Here is a 23372-nt window from a genome sequence, read left to right as displayed (position 1 = left end):
AGCTAATGAACGATAACGGATAATATTGGCAGAGAAAAAATGGAGATAAAACTGATCATGAATGAATTTAGGGTGGATAATTAGAAAGGTTTCTAACCAATACGGGGATGAGGTTAATGGATCAGCTCCCAGCAGAGGCAGTTGGGAACACCTACTAATTTTTGATACTTGATAGTTTATGAGCTTAATACATTTATGAACAGCCAACTATATGATGGGGGTTGCCTGTGCACAGAAAGAAGCTGTACTCAGTGACCAGGAGGTCATTGCAGTCCTATGTATTTTTCTTGTTCCAAGCTAACGTGAAAAAGCAGAAAGTTGTATGAAAGTAGCAATAAATGCATAAGTAGATTAGATTATTACACGTATTTGGTTTTTCTTTGTTATACTGGTAATATCACATGGGTAAAGACATCTGCAACAAATATACAGTATTGCTAACTTCAGCTTCAAAAATTATGAGCCAGAGCCCCCAAAAATCATGAGATTTTTTTAAATAAAAAAATATATGGGCCCTTTTCATTTGTCTTTTTGTTTTTTGAAGCCTTTAAGGTGCCGCCTCCGTCATTCTCTGCTGAAGAGGGGCAGAAACTTAAAACGAAGTCTGATAACCTTCCGTAGTCACATGAACTCCAGAGCGGGTGCTTCAGAATGCAACACATATTGTGAGACTTGGATAAAATTGGGAGAGTTGGCCAACTTGAATTCATATTTTATTGTTTTAATCTTGAACAGTGGCCTTTCAAAAGTGGAGGGAAGAAATGCATGCGTATGTCCTTACCCATGTAAAAAAAGAACTCGCTGGATATTCTTCAAAATTGATGGTGTTTATCTGTCCTGTCAGATCTTTTGTCAATGCAGTTCTGAGCCTACAAAAATAATACATAAGGATGATGATATAATCATTGGATTGACTCCTTCTTACCCCACAACGTATATCGGGGAGGAGTACAGAAAATGATTTAAAGAGCCCTTTATATCGATATAAAGGGCGTTGTAGTGTGGACAGGTACAGCGTTAAATCGATTTAACACTCTTTAAATCGATTTAAACACATAGTGTAGACCAGGCCTCATAGAGCACTTTCCTCCTACATGGTCTTATCTCTTGCAATAGGTGGATTAAAAAAATTAATTTATAGCTACAAATAAGTAACACTATTCACTTGTAAAGGAAGTAAGTGTAGTCCTGTTTCAGACTTAGATTTCTTTTTAGTCTCCTGAGAAAATACTTTCTGCTCTTCTACACATTAGTATAATCCATATTAAATCTACACTTGCAGTTTGAGAGTTGGAACAACAAGCCCAGCCAGAAACTGCTGCTCAGGCCCCAGTGAGGTTTGCACTTGCGACCCCTGGTTTACAAGTCCAATGCTCCAACTCTGAGCTATGGAACCAGGTCCCAGGTGCCCTCAGTGTGGGCTGAAGGTTGATTCCAGTCGATGTGTGGCTGACATTGCATATCTTCCAACAGCTTTGAGCATGTTACATTATCCAGAAGGGCAATAATCTCCAAAATTTCTCAGGTTCACAAAAATTCAATTACCCTTGTGCTTTATGATAGTCATTTTTAAAAAATGTAATTGAGGATTTTTAGCTCCAAAGGCATCCACCCTAATTTTTCTGATATTTTTTCCTCACTTAGGATGGATTTAACTATAAGATCCCAGGCTTTTTTACTTCAATAATCAAAGGCTCAAACCTTTAAAGCATCAAGACGTACAGCAACGATAGTTGTTCCTGTAGAAAGTCTGAAATTTGATCAGTGAATGGGTTGTTGCAAAATTCTAGCCCTTTACCAAGTGTCATTGTTGATATTCAGAATATGGTTGGGGGATGGGCAGTGGGATTGCAGTATTTTTTTTTTTTATATAAAATCAATACAATGGCTTGCTTGTCAACAGTCAGTTTATTTGGGATCATCCATTCCCTGACAGAAGCAGAACTAAAGAGCAAATAGTGCTGAAATATTCTGCAGAAATGTGGTGAAAATTACAAACACTCTTGCAGACATATAATTCCCTCTGCTATGTTTAGAGGGAACATAGGTTCATCCAAACTACTGAATACAGATGATTAAGTTAGTTTGTTACATTGAAGACTGGTTTGGAGTTCCTCCCCTTAAACTTAAATAACCCACAATTTTTGTGATATAATGGCCTGTTTTTTCCCCTCTACTCTTACAATGATTTGGTCACTTCCACTGTTTGTTTGTTTTTTTCTTCCTCCTTTCTGTCTTTGCTTCCTTTCCTGCATTTCCTCCCCATACTCCCCAAAGCAAAAATTGGGCTCAGTAAGTGTTTCTACAACCAATAATGGAGAATGAAAGTGACCAGAATAATCAAATCTTGCGGGTAATTCCATACCTAAAGTGCTTACACACTTGGAGCTACTGTCTCTGCTTCTGACACCAGTATAGATGGTGGGGTGAAAGTGGCTTCTTGGGTCCCTAAAATACCAGCTTCCGGTGGGGTTCAGAATATGTATTGAAAGCATGACAAAAGATGGGAGAGTTATCCATGAATACTTTGGGTGGGGAATGCTCTAGTTGCAGAGATAATAAATTTGGTACTCTAGTATTTACCAGAGAAATTGCCATGCATCATTTTAGTCCTAGCTCAGAACTGTTGTCCCCTGTTGCTGGCATTTGTTTTGCTGTCTGTTGCCCTTATGTTTTTTGACATGACAGCCAATACTGATGGCACATGCTTGGCTGTTGCAAGTCCCAGATACCAACCTCTGAGAACAATTTGTTTTAAACATTTATGTAGTTATAATTTTGTATATATAACATGACTTGTATGCTTCATTGATTGACACCATTTCATGTTATAGTGTCATAGCGAAATTATTTTTGGTCCATTGGAAGGCCATCCTGCTAACAGTTTTTCTTCCTCTTGGTCAAGAGTCACATACTCATTATTAGGTCTCCATTTTTCATCTTTGTTAACGATATAGCTATCTCTATGTATCCTGTATTTCCAGCATGTTGGTTTCTGTTGCATCCAAAGTGTGCTGCGCATTTTACATCCAGGTATAAACTTGTATTCCCTGCTAAAGACAGCACAGTTCTCCCATACAATATCCTACAATTAACTTGACCTAGTTAAAGACAAACATTCCTTTCTGCACTTTCTAATCTTGGATAAAATTTTCTGAAGAGCCTAAGTGACTTAGGGGGCTGAGACCCATTTCAAAAGTAACTTAGCCCCTTAAGGTTCATTGAAAGTCCTTTGGATTTAAGCTTCTTAAGTCACTTTGATGCTTTTGAAATTTTTACAGTGTTCACATACAATGAAATCTGTACATGTCATAGCTTTCCTACTCAGATCTGAACCTTAGAGTTCAGAAAATAAAATGCTAGCATGAAACCTCCAAGCTTAATTACCAGCTTGGATTTGATAGCGCTGCCACCAGCCAGAAATTCCAGTGTCTAGCTCACTCTGGTCTCCCCAAAACCTTCCCTGGGAGACCCCAAGACTCAGATGCCCTGAGTCTCACCGCAAAGGGAAATAACCCCCCTCCCCTTGTCTCCTCTTTACTTCCTCCCAGGCTTCGTCTCCCTGGATGGCCCAGGACGATCACCCTATCTCAATTTCTTGAAATGCAACCCAGCGAGAATCAGGTTCTCTAACCCTCACTCAGAGTCCTGCAAATGCAAGCTTTGTAACTCTAATAAAGAGGAATTTTTCTCTCTCCCCTGTGTTCCTCCTCCCACCATTCCCTGGTGAGCTGCAGACGCAATCCCCTTGAGCCTCAACTAGAAAAGAAAATCCAACAAGTTTTAAAAAGAAAGCTTTATATAAAAAGAAAGAAAAAGACATAAAATGGTCTCTGTATCAAGGTGACAATATACAGGGTCATTGGTTTAAAAGAAAACAAAATGAATAAACAGCCTTATTCAAAAAGAAATACAATTTAAAACATTCCAGCAACTACACACATGTAAATACAAAAATAATATAAAAACCTATATTGTCTTATACCTGTACTTACACTTGGAAACAGAAGATTAGAAAAGCCTGGAGATAGAGAGATCACTCTCAGAGCTGAGAGAGCACTAGAGACACAGACAAAGGACACACACCCAAAAATTCCCTCCCTGAGCTTTGAAAAATCTGGTTTCCTGATTGGTCTTCTGGTCAGGTGTTTGGTTCCCTTTGTTAACCCTTTACACGTAAAAGAAACATTAACCCTTAGCTATCTATTTATGACAGTACAGGAAACTGTTTAAGGCAGCCTTCTGCTTCTAAAGACAGCTTCTAAGTATCTCCACATTTTTTTACAGTTCTGCCTCACCTTTAATGGAAAATCATCTCAATGAAACAATCATTTGTTAGTCACTACAGACACATTCCACTGCATTTAGAATGAATACATTAAAGTTCCTAGAAAAATATCTACAGTGTTGGCAACCCCTTAAAGATTAGTATTGTATACACTAGCAGCGAGAACAATATTCAAACCCAGCATGTAATGCAACAGCTGTTTCCAAAGTCTAATTAGTATGTTCTTCAGCTTGAGACAGTAGAAATTTTCATGTTAAAATAAATTTTGGAGCTCCAGTGTGCAAAGATTTCTTTGTTTTAAGATTAACTGTGCATCCAGCAAGAGAAAAGAAAAACTCAGTGATTTTAAGTTGACAGTAATATGTTCATTCTCTTCCTTTTCTCAGAATTGTGTCTGTTAAAATCATTTTGTGTTTAAATCTTTTAAACTAAGCAAGTTTCTTTACAGGTTAGTGAATAAATGTAAAGACAAAGACTTTCTGATAATGAAAATATTCTTGTGTTAATTTCACTCGCATGCTAAAATGTTCTGTTGAGGGGGGAGGGGTAGATGGGGGGAAATGCCTATGCACTTGGAAACTGTAAAGTTCCGTAAACTTTTTAGAGATTTGCTTAAGGCTATAATTAAGTCTTATTTTCCTTTCTAGGTTTGTTAAAGTTCTGCACTGTAGGGTTTTGTGGAATTGGTAGCCTAATTGATTTCATTCTCATTTCAATGCAGGTAAGTTGACACTTTCAAAGTAGGATACAAATCAATTTTTTGTTTATTAAAAGTCTGATAAAACCCAAAAAAAGGGGCCAGTCTGTTTTTGGCTTCAAGAGAATTTTCTATCATACACATTAAAATCCAGGTACTGATTTCTCAGATTAACCAACCTCTGAAATGGTGACCAGTGGTGCTACATAACTCTGGATTATAGTTAGTATTTCTTTGTACAAACACAGCAAGTTACTGGAGACCAGGAGAAAGGAGGCAGTGACAATGCCGAATAGTAAACACTAAAAATGTCCCAGGTGGCTTGTAAAGCTTCTGCATTTACTTCCTAAACTTCAGGAATCCAACCACATGCTTGCTTTGCAGAACAGAATGTTCTGGATGTTGTGTACCATTTTGAAAGTTAAAACAATGGATATATCCAGCACTTCTCTTCGCAAAACAGTATGTGGTAAGCATAGATTTCCACAGTCATGGTCCAGCTTCCCTGCTCCATTTTCATTTCTGCTTTACTTCTTCTGGTTAGTCCTCTCCATGTTCCCCAGAGTGGAAAGGGAAATACTGTAGTAACTAGTGTTCTATAAACATCAGAAACACACCTCCCCCCTCAATCAAAACATGAGTTTAGGAACAGTTTGGTCAGTGTTTCTAACACAAGAGGTATTATAGAAGAGTGAGAAAGAAGAAGGTATAACACATGGTTTTGTGTTTTGCACTGTGGTGCATGTGCATGTGATGTCCAATTTCTATATTTAATATTTCGAAATAAATAAAATTCAATTGCAAGTTTATATATGATCAGCTGCTGCACCTACCCCATGACTTCAGGGACTGTGGGGTTGAGAGGGAGAAAGTTGATGTTGCTATTTTACCTATATTCGCAGCAAGATGACATACATTAATTGAGAGGGGTCTTTTTAGGATTCCTGAAGGTTAAGGCCTTCAACTGGGGGTGATCTCTTGTGGCCTCACAAAGCTGCCGGAGTTTCTCTATTCCAGAATGGGTCTATTTAGAAGAATTTGTTGAGGGGGTTTGATTTCCAACTATCTTTTTTAATTCAGTCACATCCAGAATAATTAAACACAATTTTTTTGTTCAATTTTGCTTTTCGTGCGGTTGGTAGTTTTACCTCAGTATGTGCTTTTTCTCATGAACACTTTCCTGAGGCAAATCATCAGTGTCACAATGATGGAATCATGTACACTGGGGAGGAAGGTGACCAAGAATGTAGTTAACTGACTAAAGAGAATACTGTAACTTCTCTCTCCTGTGCTAAAATATACAGAATGTATCGTCAGTCATAAACTTTCGTTGCATCTTAATAGGAAGGCACAAATCCTCGCACCGTCATACAATCTGTTTTGTAAGGCCACTATAAGTTGTGGCCACAATAGGCTAAAATAACTTACCTTTATTTGATAGAATATTTATTCCGGTTGATCATAGAACTTTACTTACACTTATTTCCCACACTGTTTAATTTATCTCATCTTCTTCAACCCAAAACGATTCCTACTCCTCCATGGCATAGCAATGTTTTTTCTTTGGGTCATCATCTCAAACGTTGTGTATGGACTAATGGGAGAAGAAAGAACAGTTTGTCTGTGGTTCATGCTACTGTATTTGTAAAGAAAATTTAGGATAAACTTGCATAGTCTTTTCTAGTACAGATCTGCAAAGATAAAACCTGCAATGCTGAAGTTATTACCTTAGTAGTTATTGCTAAACTAATTGGACTGAACTAAAGCCCAACTGAGCATTTGCTGTTTAACTTCATCACTGTAGCCACAAAGACATGTGCATTCTATGGTCTAAACCAGATGGTTGTATATGTACATTAAACCACTGTTCTTTAGCTGCCATGTTTGTATGACATTATGCTTTGTACAAGATTTGTCATAGTCCTATAAAAGAGGTGAACATAGGGGTACAGACTGTCACAATCACACAAGGCATACTTTGTACAAAGATTATTACTATGGTGTGTAGGGTGTGAATATAGGGGTGCATTCAGTCACAGACATACTAGGGGATGAACCTAATGTTTCTTCCCCAGTGCTAGTCCAAGCAAAACATGGAGCATGTGTTGCTTATTAGTGTCACCTAGTTGTAAATATTCAGTATGGGGATTTGGCATGTGGTGCTTCTGCTCAGAAGCAGTTTTTACTTGCCTTTCTCCTTCTTCCCTCAGAACCCCCTCATAATTAGCTGTATGCACAGAGACACCATCAACTTTCCTGAAGAAGGTTAATTCCTGTGTTTCTGAAGGAGATAAAGTCAATACCTGCTGGTCCATCAAGAAGGCATTAAAGGAGGATTGAAGGGAGCTTGGTTTAGTTCTGCCATCTGAGCTGATTTTTGTGGTGCAGAGAGTGTGCGGGGAAGCTTTGTAACATGTTAAGGGGAAAATGGTGTTGTCTCATTGGTCTGCTTCTCAAAGTCAGTTGAGACGTCTCTCAACCTATAACAACCACCATTCCGTAAGGGATTGCTCAAGAAAGCACCAAGTGGCAAGGGTGAATAGCTTGATACATAATAATTTTGTCACACAGTACAAGTTGAATTTTAATTAATTGACTCTGAGGCATTCAAGCACTATCAAAATATTCTAAAAATCTGGAAGACAACAATAATCAAGTCAGACACAACGATGTTCCCACAAAGCAGAGAAACCTTCATCAACAAAAGGGATCAGTTGTTCATTGGTGCAAAGAATGAAGGATGGAGGGAGAGAAGGAGTGCCAAAAAGGTCAAGAATAAAGCAACTGCAGTAACTGGGCTTTACTCTGAAAACAGCCATCAAAAGATTGACATGCTAGGGCCTATTCTGTCTTTATTCAGGTTTATTTCATAGACTCTAGGACTGGAAGGGACCTCGAGAGGTCATCGAGTCCAGTCCCCTGCCCTCATGGCAGGACCAAATACTGTCTAGACCATCCCTGATAGACAGTTATCTAACCTCTCTTAAATATCTCAGAGATGGAGATTCCACAACCTCCTAGACAGTTATTCAGTACTTTACCACCCTGACAGTTAGGAACTTTTTCCTATATGTCAACCTAATCTCCCTTGCTGCAGTTTAAGCCCATTGCTTCTTGTTTCTAATCATTAGAACTAAAGTGAACAATTTTCTCCCTCCTCCTGATGCACACCTTTTAAATACCTGAAACTGCTATCGTGTCCCCTCTGTCTTCTCTTTTCCAAACTAAATAAACCCAATTCTTTCAGCCTCCTTCATAGGTCATGTTCTCAAGACCTTTAATCATTCTTGTTGCTCTTCTCGGACCTCTCAATTTCTCAACATCTTTCTTGAAATGCGGTGCCCAGAACTGGACACAATACTCCAGTTAGGCCTACACCAGCGCAGAGTAGAGCGGAAGAATGACTTCTCTGTGTCTTGTTTACAACACACCTGTTAAATGCATCCTAGAATCACGTTTGCTTTTTTTGCAACAGTATCACACTGTTGACTCATATTTAGCTTGTGGTCCACATGGACCTAGATCTCTTTCTGTCATACTCTTCCTAGACAGTCTCTTCCCATTCTGTATGTGTGAAACTGATTGTTCCTTCCTAAGTGGAGCACTTTGCATTTGTCTTTATTGAACTTCATCCAGTTTACCTCAGACCATTTCTCCAATTTGTCTAGATCGTTTGATTTTGACCCTGCTCCAAAGCAGTTGCAATCCCTCCCAGTTGTATCATCCGCAAACTTAATAAGCATACTTTCTATGCCAACATCTAAGTCATTGATGAAGATATTGAACAGAACCGGTCCCAAAACAGACCCTGCGGAACCCACTTGTATATACCTTTCCAGCAGGATTGGGAGCATTAATAAACTACTCTCTGAGTAAGGTTCTAAGCTATGTCCATCTCATGGAATTCAAATGTCCTCAATTATGACAGAGTGAAGCAATTTGCTAAGATTACATGGTGGAAGAGCTAGCAAAAGACCATCGTTTCGTGACTCCCAGCCTCTGTTCTATTTCAGTAGACCATGCTGCTCCCTATGGGGCTATTTTTTTTCACTCTGGACATTACAATTTTAAGGAAGAAGATTCTGGGTTCATTCTCCTCCTTCCTTCTGATACTGTTCACGTTTCAGAAATCAACTCCCATAAGCTACAGCTTGGCCTTAGCATAGAGAAGGCCAGGAATGGAAAAAAATTCAATTCATAACTTAAAACATGCAGGTGTTTTATAAAGAGTATATGTTGTAGGGTTTTTCAGGTTTTTTAAATTATATATGCTCTAAAACTTCTACAGTGCCTTGCCTCTATTAGAGATAGGAACAGTGAGGACAGTTCTTAACGCCCCCCCCCCCACACACACACACTTTTCTCTTGTTGTTCTTCATTTCCTTGGGCCCTCTACCTCCATTTATCAACTGCAGAAAAATCCCAGAGAAGTTCTTCTTTGACCCCATTCCTTACCAGTTTCATATTCCCAAAATAGCTGCCATCATCTCAGTTTCTTTCTTCCATCTATCTTCCCTTATTACAGAAATGGAGATGTTTTCTGGGGCTCATCCATCTGTCAGCAAGATCTTCTAAAAGGCAGCCTGCTGTGCCTCAAATCCTGATTGGTTCAGTCTAAGGCCAGAGTCTAGCAGCTCATTCACCACTGTAATTTGGTTGATTAGAAGCCCTAGAGAAGTCTTGGTTCAAAGAGGGTACTCACGAAAATGGTTAAACTGCAGCACAACTTCAAAATGAATCCAGTTTATATTTTGTAAATTGAGCATGATTAATTTTGTGATGGACAAATTAACAATAATTGAGATATTAGCACAAAAATTGTGTACATTTTAATTAATATTGGAAAATCTCTTGTTTTATTTTTTCTAGATTGTTGGACCTTCTGATGGCTCTAGTTACATTATAGATTACTATGGAGCAAGGCTTACCAGGCTGAGTATTACCAATGAGACATTCAGAAAAACACAGATGTATCCTTAAGTCTGGCAGGAAGTGTCATGTACACACAGGTGCATTTTGATTGATTGGATTCAGTAGTCCACTGAAATTCCTGATAACTGATTTATATTAATGACACTTTATTAGAATTATGTAACTGCTATTAAATGTTGTGTATTGAAAAAAGCTGGTAAAGATATTAGAGAAATGTCATCAAGCGCAAGACTTCACATCAGAAGTGCTTATTTTTGAAGTCTCTTCTGTGTGACTGCTCCATTTCTGTGAACACGTAGCTCATGACTTCTGGGCTGTGCTACTTGTGAGTTATGCAGATATTCATAATTTTCACTGCCAATGTTTTATCTTTCAATGTGAGTTAGTAACAGGCAAAGCATCTGGGGAGAAATTTTGGCACTGTTGAAGTCAGTGGGAGTTTTGAAATTGATTTCAGGAGGCATAGGATATCATCCTGTGTCTAAAACCTGTGTCACTGTTTCCAGGATTGTAAGGTCTCTGTAACAGTTATGAAATGGACATCTTTATTTTTTTGAAAAGTCAGAAAAAAGACTTAAGAGTCTGATTTTAAAAAGATTCGTCCAGAATCTGAGAGGATTTATATCCTTTGCAATCCTATTAATTTAAAGGGGGTTTCCATGAAGGTAAAGAACAAATTTCAGTGAGGTTGCCTGATTTGGCTCACAGTTTAATAATGATAATCAGCAGCTGGGGACGGGTTAGAAAAATGTAATGCCATAAATAGAACAGCCTTATTCAACAGGCACAGTAGACATTATGCATCTAAGTTAGAATAGAACCTGTTTATTTTGCCTGTATTATACCTTCAGTCTCAAAAAAAAAAAAAAAAATCAAACTTGTTGACTTTCATGGTCAGATATCAACTTTATTACTGTTTTAACCATCACCTGTGCACCATCTTTTTCAAAACAGTTCTTACCAAACATACGTACCTATATTTTAATGAAACAGAATATGTCAGAAGTACAAATTTTTTATACTAGTTAAATAGAAGATGTAATAAAATATAGATATGTGGATTTATCCCTCTAACTTACACAATAAAGTCCTTAGCACTCTTCTTTTATTTGGTCCTTGTTGACAAAGGCATCTTGTTTTTTAATTAAACATATGTCCTGGGCATCTCACAAAATGCTTTGTTACCAAACTTCCGTGTGACATCCAAGATTTACCAAAAATAGGTCATGAAAGATACAGTGAGAAGCTTCAGTGTTGATGTTTGATAGTCAATATCTTCATAGTGTTTAATTTAAACATTCCCTTAACCATTTAGTATATTTGAAACAAACTTATTACAGAAAAACTGTTTTAATTTGGACCAGAAATTTACATTACATTGTCTTTACCATAACCTATCTCATAACATTTCTGGATTTTTTATTTATGTACAACTTTCAAAACTATTTTAATATTTTCTTATCAATGTTTTCTTAAGTGATGTATGAATTTTCCAAAGACCACTATTTCCTATAAAATTTGTGTCATTTCAGCTATTCAGTTTCCTTTTAACCTAAATTAAGGATAAGTACACCTCTACCTCGATACAATGCTGTCCTTGGGAGCCAAAAAATCTTACCGCGTTATAGGTGAAACTATGTTATATTGAACTTGCTTTGATCCACCAGAGTGCACATCCCCAGCCCCCTGGAGCACTACTTTACCGCGGTGTATCCAAATTTGTGTTATATTGGGTGGTATTATATTGAGGTAGCAGTGTATAAAAAAAACACCATGCATAAACATAACCTTACTTTTAAGCAATCAAGGTGCTATCAGTATATGCCACATGTAAGAAAAGTAACGCATGTATGAATTGGACTTAAAATTATTTATACTGAGTACATTTAAGAAAGGTACAGTTCAAGAACACAGTTATTTAGCATGTCCAGACTACTTGCAGTGTTCCATTTTATTGTCTTTTAAATGATGCTGAGGGTGATTTCTGTGTGAAAACTTAAAGTGGATGAAAATTTGACATTTACAAATCTTTGTACATGTCTTTGTTACACCACTCCCAAGAACAGAAAGTTTAGCAGGGAAGAGCATCTGTCAGTATTATCGGCAAAAGTACTGACAGGTACTATCTTAGGTCTGTCCACCTTGAAAGTGTTTTCATTCTTTATTCCCCCTCATATAACTGCAACAAAACATGGAGTGATTGTTTCTGTCCTTTTCATACTGCTCAGGATTGTACAATTGTGCCACCCATTTCATATTCCCTCTCCTCTACTTAAGAGCCTGTGTATGGTGGTGATGTTACACCCAAGAATGACTAGACAGAAAGGCCTTCAAAGTTCTGGCCAACTTTAATTTGTCTCTTCTCTTCAGATTATTTTCCTCTAACACTTCTTCTTACTAACTGTGTCCCTCTCCTTCACATCCCTCCTCAAAACATGCTGCTTCTATGCAGCCTTTCAGCAGTTGACATTGTCACCATGCCTCAGTGGGTTACAGCTGAGAATACCAGATTCAAGACAAACTGCTGAGAAATGGGGCAGACCCACCCCAATCTGGTCTTCTTCTATAAGATATATAGGTCTGTCTTATCTTACGTGGGGGTTCCGTTCTGCGGTTAGCACGTAAAGCGAAAACCACGTATAGTCAAATTACACTGAGTTCAATGGCAGGTGGAATCGCCCACGCTACAGGTACAGTATTAAAATTAATTTTTTTTGTTTGTTTTTGCCCACCGCGTAAAGCTGAAATCGCGCATGTTAAATGCTCATAAGATGAGACAGATCTGTACCAAGCCAGTAACAAAAGCAAACTTCTAGTTAACGAGAAGTTCGAAATGCAATCTCCTTTGGTATCCCAGCCTTTGTTTTCCACCCAGACACTAGACTTAATGATGAGTGGTTATTTAATTTAATCAATTTAATTTAATCAAACAAATGGTTCTTCCAATCCCAAGAGATCAGCCACATAACCAGGTCAATATAAAACTCAGATCTTACCCAATAATCACACTGTTGCCAGTCCTTTAGCATCTAATATCTAAAGGCTTATTTATAAGAGAAAAGAAAGATGAGAGCATTAAAATGGTCAAAGGAATATAAGAACAGCCATATACGGTCAAACTAAAAGTCCATCTAGCCCAGTATCCTGTATTCCAGCAGTGACCAGTGCCAGATGCTTCAGAGGGAATGAACAGAACAGTTAATCATCAGGTGATCCATCCTGTTGCCCATTCTCAGCTTCTGGCAAACAGAGGCTAGAGACACTGTCCCTGCCCATTCTGGCTAACACCCACTGATGGGCTAGTTGAACGCTATTATAGTCTTGGTCTTCTCAACATCCTCTGTCAGAGTTCCACAGATTGACTGTGCATTGTGTGAAGAAATACTTCCTTTTGTTTGTTTTAAACCTGCTGCCTATTAATTTCATTTGGTGACCCCTAGTTGTTGTGTTATGAGGAGTAAATACACTTTCTTATTTATTTACTTTCTCCACACCAATCATGATTTTATAGACCTCTATCATATTCCCCCTTAGTAGTCTCTTTTCCAAGTTTAAAGTCCCAGTCTTATTAATCTCTCTTCATATGGAAGTTGTTCCATACCCCAAATCATTTTTGTTGCCGTGTAATTTTCCCATTCCAATATAGTTTTTAAAGATGGGGCAACCACATCTGCACGCAGTATTCAAGATGTGGGTGCACCATGGGTTTATATAGAGTCTATGTATTCTCTGTCTTCTTATCAAATACATACAAGCATTGCAGAGTTTTTGTATCAGGTTTAAAGCAATGATGGAATAAACCACTGGCTTGTAAAGTCTCTGGTAACTTCCAAAAGATTGGAAGCTCCTGATTCCATTAATTGGAATGCTCCTTTTAGTGTAAGTCCATAGTGCAGAGATCACAGCAGGAAAGAGGCAAAATGGACATGTTTCCAGGGTTTTTTATACCTTCTCCCATGTGCCGGGAACTTTCTTGTCCCAAACAAAGCCCTCAGTGCAGTTTGTGGAAAAGTACAGGCACTAGATGAAGTCCAGAGTCAAATGAGCTAGTCACATGCCCTTCCATGCTTCAGTGAGTCATAGAAGCAGCCACTACCCATATTCTGGCTAAAACGTCCACAGGAAGGCCCATCAGGCATGGATAAGCTGCTTCCATGGCCCATTGTGCTCATTCACGGGCCATCAACTTGAATGGTCCATTCACAATGTAATGGCTAGACTGGATGTAAACTACCTAGTGGGTGTTACCCGTGGAGCAATCACATTTGAAATACTGGTACATAGTCAATATTCATAACTTCAGATACAAAGACGATACACACATACAAATAAGGTAATCAGATTTGATGGGTTGTAACTTTTCCATTGATACCTTAATATGATATGCTTCATGTAAGATTTGTTGCAATTGTATAACAGTGGTAGCAACAATAATATACATGTCATATTTTAATCATACAATGTCACAGACATCACAGGAGTTACATACCTCGTCCAGCTTTTGCCAGCACATCATTTTGTGCTTGAACTATCTTGTGCGGCTCAACACACGCATCCTCATGTGATTAGACTTCAGCTGTGTGGTCAATACTAATAATTGGAGAGGCTTAACTGAGCAGGCACATGATAATGACAGGATCACTAGAGAAGTAATGAGGTCTGCATTTTCGTTTGCTGTAAGAGTCAGGCACTGAATGTTTACCATAAGGACTGTAAAAACATCTTTGCAAGATGTAAATCCAGACCACTGAATTCATGACAAGTTGTCTGCAGTAGTAGGCATCTAAGTGTTTATCATGATTTTCTGAATTGCTGAATGCCGTGGAATCCTCCCATAAATCAAGCTGCTCATCCTATTGTTTCTCTAGTTTTGAGTGATCTTACTGTTTCCAAGCCTCTCAAAGGATTGGAGCTCTTCCCTGAATAGGTGGTTTGCCTTTCTCTACAGAGAAAGGCAATGAAAATCCTAATCATATATCTAGATAGTTATTTTCCCGCCCCAACTCAACCACCAACACCACACTATCTGACTGCTTCACAGACATGCATGAACTTATCCTCTCAGCAGCCCTGTGAGGTGAAATATTACTGCTGTTTTACAGGTGGGGAACTTAAGGGCAGAAAGCAACTACTTTGCTGAGGTGTGGCAGAGCCAGGAATTGAACCCATATGACCTGAATGCCAGTCAGACATGTATTCTCTATAAACATTGTCATTATTTCTGTCTACAGTATGCATCACTGCAGTATTGAAGCATAGTGTAGTACCTAGTCAAAGAAATCACTTTGGGGCACGTTGCATTGATTTGTACAGTGGGAAGAAAATTAGAGAAGGTGGATGTATATAAAATATATATATTTTAAATTTTTATATAAAAATAGGGAATACATTGTGCTGTAGTTTGTGTGGTTTTGTGTGTGAGTAGGACATGGCTGCATTAGTTGTGCACATCAACCTGTATACCTCATCATAATATGCACATACCATGTTTTCCAGGAAAACTGTTTTAAAAGCATTTTAAAGAGCAAACTCTCTGACTGCTATTGGACTGCAATGATTTAAATGGCAGGGGAAATAGCTAATGTCTCCTGATGCTGTTTTGTTGACTCTGCTGCTTTTTTCTCTCTCCACTTACTACACAGAGATATCAGTTCTCTGCTTTGACTTCCGTACCTGATAAAACCTTAGAATGCTAGGTTTTATTCTTTCCAAAGGTGTATTGTTGTAGCCTCCCAGTAAAACTGTTCAGAGCTGCAGGAAGATCTTTGTGTTTGAAATGTTCTATCAGATTATTTTGGAAAACATCTGCTGTAACCCCATCAACTATTGTTTCCTTTGTTCCTCAAGAGTATATTGGGTTATATTTGCTTACCCAGCTCTGTGTATTAGTATTCTCACATGTTCCATCTTTTCATGTTTTTTTAGCTTCATTTAGCCCATTTCTGGATCCACTGCCCTTCCTGTTGCTTCTGCTGCAATTTCTATCACTATTCTGTACACGAAATGATGTTGGGAACATTACAGTTGTGCGCTTAAACACTCAACTGGGGAAATGTCAAAGATAAGGTTGCATAGGCAACCATACGTTTCTGCTGTCTTATAGGCATATATTGTGACTGTAATTAATTACATGATTCAATTATATTTCTCTACTATGCTATAATACAGTTCTTTAACCTTAGATATGTGTGTACAGTCTGGTAACTTTGAGTTCTTACACTCTCCTCTTTGTTGCAAAGGTCCATCATATATTTATATGCACCTGTGGACTTAGGTTTTTTACACAAGTTCTTTTCTCTCACTAAGGGCATGTATCTTAATCATCAGTGATGTGCCAGATATATTCTTTTCAGCCAGCATTTGCAGGAGGCAATTAACCACAAAAGTAACATAGGCTCCATTCCATCAAAGTGCTTAATTTTAAGCATCTGTTTTAGTGTTTGTTAGATCAGGTTTTAATCAGGAACTGCTGCTGTTCTCCTTGCCCCCACCCCAAAGCCAGCCTTTGTTACACTGTGATGTTTTCTAGTCCTACCAAACTCTAAGGCCACATCTACACTACGCATTTTTTAATGAGACAGCTGTGCCGTACAGCCGTACCAGTAAAAGGCGTGCAATGTAGCCACTGTTTGTTGGCAGGAGAGAGCTCTCTCACCAACAAAAAACGTCCACTCACAACGAGTAGTGGTAGCTTAGTCAGCCGGAGAGCTGACGCACCGGTGCTTTTTGTTGGCAAAACTTTTGTCGTGAGGAGGGGGTTCATTCCCCGATCAACAAAAGTTTTGTCATTCAGGTTCCAGTGTGGACAAAGCCTAAGTCAAAGTTGCTGTCTTTCTTTGTGATTTTCTCCAAAATCTTTAACCAGATATTAGAAGACCAAAATGATCCATAATATTTCAAGCATGGTTGTATCAGTATTTTTTCCACTTTAAAGCATATTTCCATCTATGTGCTACGTAACACCCTATTCATTCATGCATCAGCTGCCAAAAATACCAGTCTCTTGTGGACCTTGTTCCACAATTCCTGAAGGACTTTGGAGAAGCTTGACTTCTTCAGAACTATATTAATTAGTATTTAGAGATGACCTGGCACCCAGTCAGAGTCCTTTACATGAATGAAGTCAGGAGAACTGGGCTGGATAGATGCAGCAGTGTGTTATTGCGTAGGCCAACAAGGCCAAGGCCTACGGTGGCAAATTTATAATAGCAGCATTTTTTGTAATCGCTGTGATTCTACCAATCATAGCGCATATTGAAACCACCAATGACAGTGCGATGCCATGTAGTGAACGTACTCACGAGAATCCTAAACATTAATAATATGACCGAAAGGAAGAAATTAATCATTTTTAGTTTTGGATCCATGCGCAGTCCCGCGCTATAAGCGAAATCGGGCTATACAGATGCGCATTCAAGCAAGGGTCCTCTGTACTTGTAATTTTATTTATAATAAAACTTGTAAGTGTTCAATTATTTTAATGATATTTAGATTCATTTTAGTTCAAACGAATTTGTAAAAAAACTAAAACAAGTTCATATGGGGCCGGGGGAGGCAATTATTTCAGGGCCTTGGAGTGGCAAAATCATTAATCCGACACTGGATAGATGACTTCAACAAGCCTGGTTGCAGGTTCTAGACCTGAGGAATAAGGTGCAGCAGAAGCTGGAGAGCATGATTTTTCTTTTTGCCTTCTGCTTCCTGTAGGTGGAACCAAACCCCATAGCTGAATTCCTAGGTCTGCTGAAGCTGCTCTTTAGTACACAGGCAAAGATTTAGCACTCTTGTTCTTTCTTGCACAACAGAGATTAACAGGAGTGTGAATGTGAGGTGAATTTGTGCCAGAACAGGATGCTGTTACCATTGTGTTGTCTCTGTGGACCTCAGGCTGTAACAAAGGAAAGGAAATGGAAAGATAAAAACAAATGCATTCTAAACCTGTTTACGCAGTATGAAAGGAAAACCTGGTTCTACAAATTCCATGAACAAGAAATTAAAATATATTGTACAGCATCTCTCCATCTTAACAGAAAAAAATAGCATACTCCCAGCTTCTTCTAGGATTTTTTATCTTTAGCCCCTGAGCCTAATTAGATCTTGGACATGCCCGGGCTCTGTTTTGATAGTTCTGCCTCCATAGGTTTGAACGGTCTGTTCTCAAGTTTGCATCTGCAGTCTGTGAGAAAAGTAGCTAGCAGCCTTTGCAGATGCATATGACACAGCAGCTCTGTAGCTGGTATAAGAATTATAAAGATCAGTTTCCATTACTGTAATTACTGTATAAATCCTCTCTTTAAGAGGATTATAACAGGCCTGTTTTTTAACCTTGCCTTGAGCTGAAACTTGGACCCAGTTTTGACATGTGGCACGCTAAGTTCTTTTTCTGTCTCCTCTGCAACAGCTTCAGTTAGTCATTTTTTCTTGGACTCTGTTCTGAGTTTAGAAAGCTTACATTGGTGGTTGCACTATGTCACTGTACTTGGTCCTGACCCAAAGGCAAGACCAAGTGGCATCCACATTTTGGTTAAATCTGGAAAGCACCATTTTCCCCTTTGGAAGCTGTAACTTTTTTTCATTTACCCACCTGTGCTCCAAAACAGGTGTGTAAGAAGGCTGTGAGGTGGAAGATTCCCAATCTTTTTTGGTCATTTGGATCAGCATAATATAAACAAAGCTCTCAGCCGAATCAGTAGTGTATCCCTTGCAGTTGTACAGAATTGCATGAAACGGGAGTTTGAAGCAGGCCCAGCTCCCTGGCAGGGTAGAGTGCACACATCTGAAGAGGTTGGCAGTGATGTGCTATTACTGAAACATGTAGGTTGGGGAACCACTGCTTTAAAAAGCCCTGGCATGCTTAGGATGGTTGTGGGCCAGGTGGCAGCTGTAACTTGTATTTATCAGACGTATTATTTTAACAAGTACCAAAACACGCAATGTTCATTTTGCTGTTCAGATTCACTGTGCTTTGGACATATTTTATGGTAAATATCTTGTTCCAAAAATTATTGGGAATGAAATGGTTACTATTTTCTGTTCTCTTTAGAGACCTCTTTCAAACCCCTTGCATTTACTGAGAGGAAGACGTACAGAAAACATGTAATGGGAAGCCACTGTCTGCTAAGGACCTGACTGATACCAGCGTCTGTGTGACTGACTGTCCCTGCATAGTCTGAAGAGAGCAGGACTATCCCACTGTATGGATTGCATAGACAATAACGGAAGCCGGGGAAAGGAGGAATCTTTATCGTTCAGGGCTGTCATTTCATGATCTCGTCCACTGTAGCCCTATCAAGAGGAAGATGTGCATCACTTTTCAGTTATTTTGTTAAATAAGCATGAGCAATGAACATCATGCTAACAAACATAATTCCTGGTATTTCAAACAGTATCTTGAATTTAAAAGCATGTGCTAGTGTAAGTGTGTATCTGGTAGGTTTGGGGGCTAGGATGAAAAGTGACTGACTTGACATTCGCTATCTTTCTCCCAGCTCCTTTGCAAAAGTAGGAACAGAATCAGAATAAAAAATGTTTGTTTTACAGCTGTACCAAGTTACAGCACACTCTCTCTCCTCCTTCCCACTTGCATCAAGTACATCCTGTACTTTTGGCAACATGTTGACTGGATATTTAAAAGCTGTGAACTGTTCTGAAAGTTTCACATACAGAGTTATGAGCCATGTGTGTTTGATCAAAATTCAATTACTGCACTGTACCATGCTTGGAAACCTATCATCCCAGGTTATGAAGTATGACGAAATAGGCTAATCTAATTGGTTCAGTATGGGAGCAGTATCAACCAAGCTTGTTATGATAAATAGCTTCCTGTGTTAAAGGTTCTCTAGAGCTTAAGTATCTTGGCTCACCTCCTCCCACAAAATAAGAATATTGTTCCCTGAGAACAGTTACATCACTGCCCCTCTTCTACAATCACAATTAAGGGGTTTAAAATTTTTCATTTTGCTACTCCTTGAAAAGATAAACAATGGAAATATCTGCCCCATTTCTCACTTCCCCACTTCTACCTCTTCTCCCCTCACAGCCCCTTCCCCTCCCAGCCAAGGCTAGATCATCTTGTACTCACCCTGGTTGTTGGATCTGTTTTACTACTGTTTGAGACAATCCCAAAGAGGACGTTAAACTTGCTCCGGGCTGGAGTTTGAGGGTTGTATGGTTTTGTATTTGGGGGAATAGAATTAAATGAGGAAGCATATTAGTATTTCCAAGCATCTAATAAAACTGCCTTGTCACAATGAATTGTATATCTATGGAAATGTTGCTGTCCGGTTGGAATTTTTATTTTAGTAGTAGTTTAAAAGTCCATTGTGCAAGTGCTGAAATAAGAGTAGAGATGGGCTAGTGTTCTAAGCCGGGATTTGTGATTGCTAAATGTGTCCCTGAGACAATGAGCTCAGTCCCATGAGAAGGCACTAGCTCCATGGTTTTAGCAGACTCGTCTTTGGCAATTACTGATTGTCTGTGGTCTTGATGTCAGAGTAATAGACTGCAGCAAGGGATAAAACATGGAAAAATGGATCTTTATGCTCCCTGGCCACATGTGTGTTATCATGCGTCAGGTGACGATTTGAGTGAGGTTACAACTACTCATACTTTCAGTTCCCTTTAGGACAAAATGATCGTGTGGTTGCTATTTTAGCTTAGGCAGAATATGGTCTGGATCTTTTTAAACACTTTTAATATTAGTGGGACTTCTCCCACGAGTAAAGTTATTTACATGCATAAGTGTTGGTAGGATCAGACCCTATGTGACTGAGTCTTGGTGTTTTCCCCAAGAGTGCTTAAAACCTGATTAAGTCTGTATGGTGATTAATGTCCACTTACCACCTCTCTCATACCTCACTGCAATTTGGTTTTAAGCCTTGATCTCATTTTAGTTCACTATTTAAATATCCTGCTTAACCTTCTGCTTACAAATGTACCTAATGCTGAAGTCTGTATTTCCAGCATATATGAGATCTACTGTACATAATAGCATTTCATTATAAAAAGCAAGAGCTTTAGTCACCACAAGATCGGCTGATGACTAAGTCCAGCAATATAAAATTGGGGAGTGCAGAATGCACCACAACAGACAAATATCCATGTCCACATAAGATAATAAATATGCCTTTCTTATGCTCCTTAGCACTTTGAAACCCAGATTTGATCAATTCTTTATTTTACAGTGTTTGTTTTCATTATTTTCTTTAAAAATGCAATTAGTCTAAAAATTGAGATTCAATGCAATTCTCCCCAGATATCTCAGATGAGAGTAATCCATTTTATCTTCATAAAGTTCCCACAAGAAGTGCTCACAGAGACAGTAGCTTTAACTTCAAAAATAGAATGTGACTGTAGGCACTTATGCTAATCTCTTTTTTGGCAAATCAGCTTTTTTGTATTGGATCTCACTTGATTGAATAGCACTGGAGCTGCCAGAGTAAATGCTATTATCAGTGTACAGTAATTAAGGAAATAGTCCTTGTCACTCTAACACTGTCCAGGCTGTGTCTACTGAAACAAAGTTAATGGTAAAGAAATCTCTTTAAAGGGTAAGCTACTGGAGTGTGGTTACTTTTGACATGCGGTGAAACTATGCAGTGTTGAATTATAGGTTATGAGAAAATGTATAAAATAGGCCAATTGAAACCTAAATGCATGCTGCTGAACTCTAATATGTAATTACACAACAAATTAAACAGTTAACCTACTGACTCAGAGCCAGTTGATTGTCTCTGAGTCCCCATCCCAAAAAAAGAGAGACTCTTCTGTCATTCAAAAACCTCAAAACCTTTGTAGCACAGGGAAAAGCCTATGTAAATGGTGAACCATGCAGCATAGCAACAGAATCAATACATCTGGGCCCTTTCTAACCAACTTGGGGAGTGAATTTAAGTGTAGAGGACTCACTCCAATTAACAGCTTGCCCCCAAATTCCCTCCCACTTAAAACTGTAGGCTATTAGTCTGTGCTTCAGCTGATCACACTTGTGATCGGACACGGAGGGGGCAGAGTCCCTAAGTAGTGAAGACAAACCATTTAGGACCTCTTAAATTAAAATCAGCAGCTTCAGTTGCACATGTAAATAAAACTATGGCACAAGAGTGTCATTCTCATTGTGAAAAATGCCACTTAATAAATGGGTAAACTCCATTTTGCACTACCTGAAGTTTCTAAGTGATCTGTAAAGCTCATTGCAGTAAGATACTGTGGCGGTGACAAAGGCATTAATAATTATGACAAGGTCTGCATTTGTGAAGAAAGATTATGGATAGCTGAGTGGTTTGAGCATGGGCCTGCTAAACCCAGAGTTATGAGTTCAATCCTTGAGGGGGCCATTTGGGGATTAGTCCTGCTTTGAGGGGGGGGTTGGATGAGATGATCTTCTGAGGTCCCTTCCAACCCTAATAATCTATGATTATGATCTCTTGCCAGGTTGAAATATGTGCAGAAAATATGAGGTTTAAGCAGGTTATAACCAGGCAAAGTGTTAATATTAATCAAAAACTGTGGTGGGAAACATTGTCCAGGGTATAAATACCTGCATTGCAAACACACACATGTATGTCAGTAGAGTAGTTATACAAATTGATATAATTGGAAAGGAGAACAAGTCATAATTATGCACCAGAGTCCAAAGGATGGCTGCTAACGCAGTACACCAGTACCTGTAAGAAGCAGTAGAGTAGCCAAAGCTCATGTATGTCTTCTCTTTTTCTTGACCTCGTATCTGTGTAATAGGTATATGGTAATACATTTTTCACACATTAATAAAAATGTGACAGCTTTATGTTTGGCTTCATTATCATCTGGAGTTTTAACATTCGCCGCAGTGCTCCATTTTAATGCATTGACATTCTGAAGGCAGGGCATCATAACCTCTCCATTAAATATTTGACACAATGAAGCCTCTTCTAAGTAAAGTAACCCTGAGCCATCCCATGTAGTTTAAGTTGTACTTTTAAAAAACAAAATTGACAGAACTGTTTTGTATGTATTCAGTGCTCGGTTTTGTTTGTCTCTGATAGAAATAGATTTAGGCCTCAATCCAGCAAAGCACATGCTAAAGTTAAGCACGTACTTTAGTGACTTCATTGACTTCAGTAGACTACTACACTTAAGTGCTTTGCTGGATCACAGCCTGCGTTCTGTTGTATGCAGGTCACTGATGTTCTATGCGTTGTAGCAAAGGATTTTTTTTTAAAATGGGCCTATCTTGACATTTAGAACTGCATATTGGAATCGGAGGAGGGAGGTGCTAGTCAGAATTCAAAAAATTATAGCACAAGCAGTGAGTTTTTTAATTCAGGCCTGCCAAAGGCAAAGGCAGATGCTTTCTCATTCTCTAGCTCCTGGGTACACATTCTACTTTGCTGTTTCAAGGACAAAGGAAATGCTTATCCAATTAGAAGAGGCATGAGATTGTGACATAATAGCTTTTTCCTTAAATAAAAAAAG

General features: G+C 38.7%; 1 protein-coding gene across 2 annotated transcripts in view; it reads left to right on the top strand.

Annotated features, from left to right (window-relative positions):
- The window catches only part of TM2D1 (TM2 domain containing 1), a 49241-nt gene extending 26538 nt beyond the window's left edge, over positions 1 to 22703 (top strand). For both annotated transcript variants that reach the window (XM_032795521.2, XM_075067648.1), the window contains exons 5-7: positions 4936 to 5009; positions 9855 to 9994; positions 18961 to 22703. In XM_032795521.2, coding sequence (XP_032651412.1) covers positions 4936 to 5009; positions 9855 to 9965 — 185 coding nt within the window. In that variant the 3' untranslated portion in view covers positions 9966 to 9994; positions 18961 to 22703. The remainder of the gene's footprint in view (positions 1 to 4935; positions 5010 to 9854; positions 9995 to 18960) is intronic.
- Positions 22704 to 23372: the final 669 nt, after the last annotated feature.

Source organism: Chelonoidis abingdonii, chromosome 7, assembly GCF_003597395.2.
Source record: "Chelonoidis abingdonii isolate Lonesome George chromosome 7, CheloAbing_2.0, whole genome shotgun sequence".
In the NCBI taxonomy this organism is placed as follows: domain Eukaryota; kingdom Metazoa; phylum Chordata; order Testudines; family Testudinidae; genus Chelonoidis; species Chelonoidis abingdonii.
The sequence above is the reverse complement of the archived record's forward strand: the minus strand, read 5'-3'. Positions and strand labels throughout refer to the sequence as shown.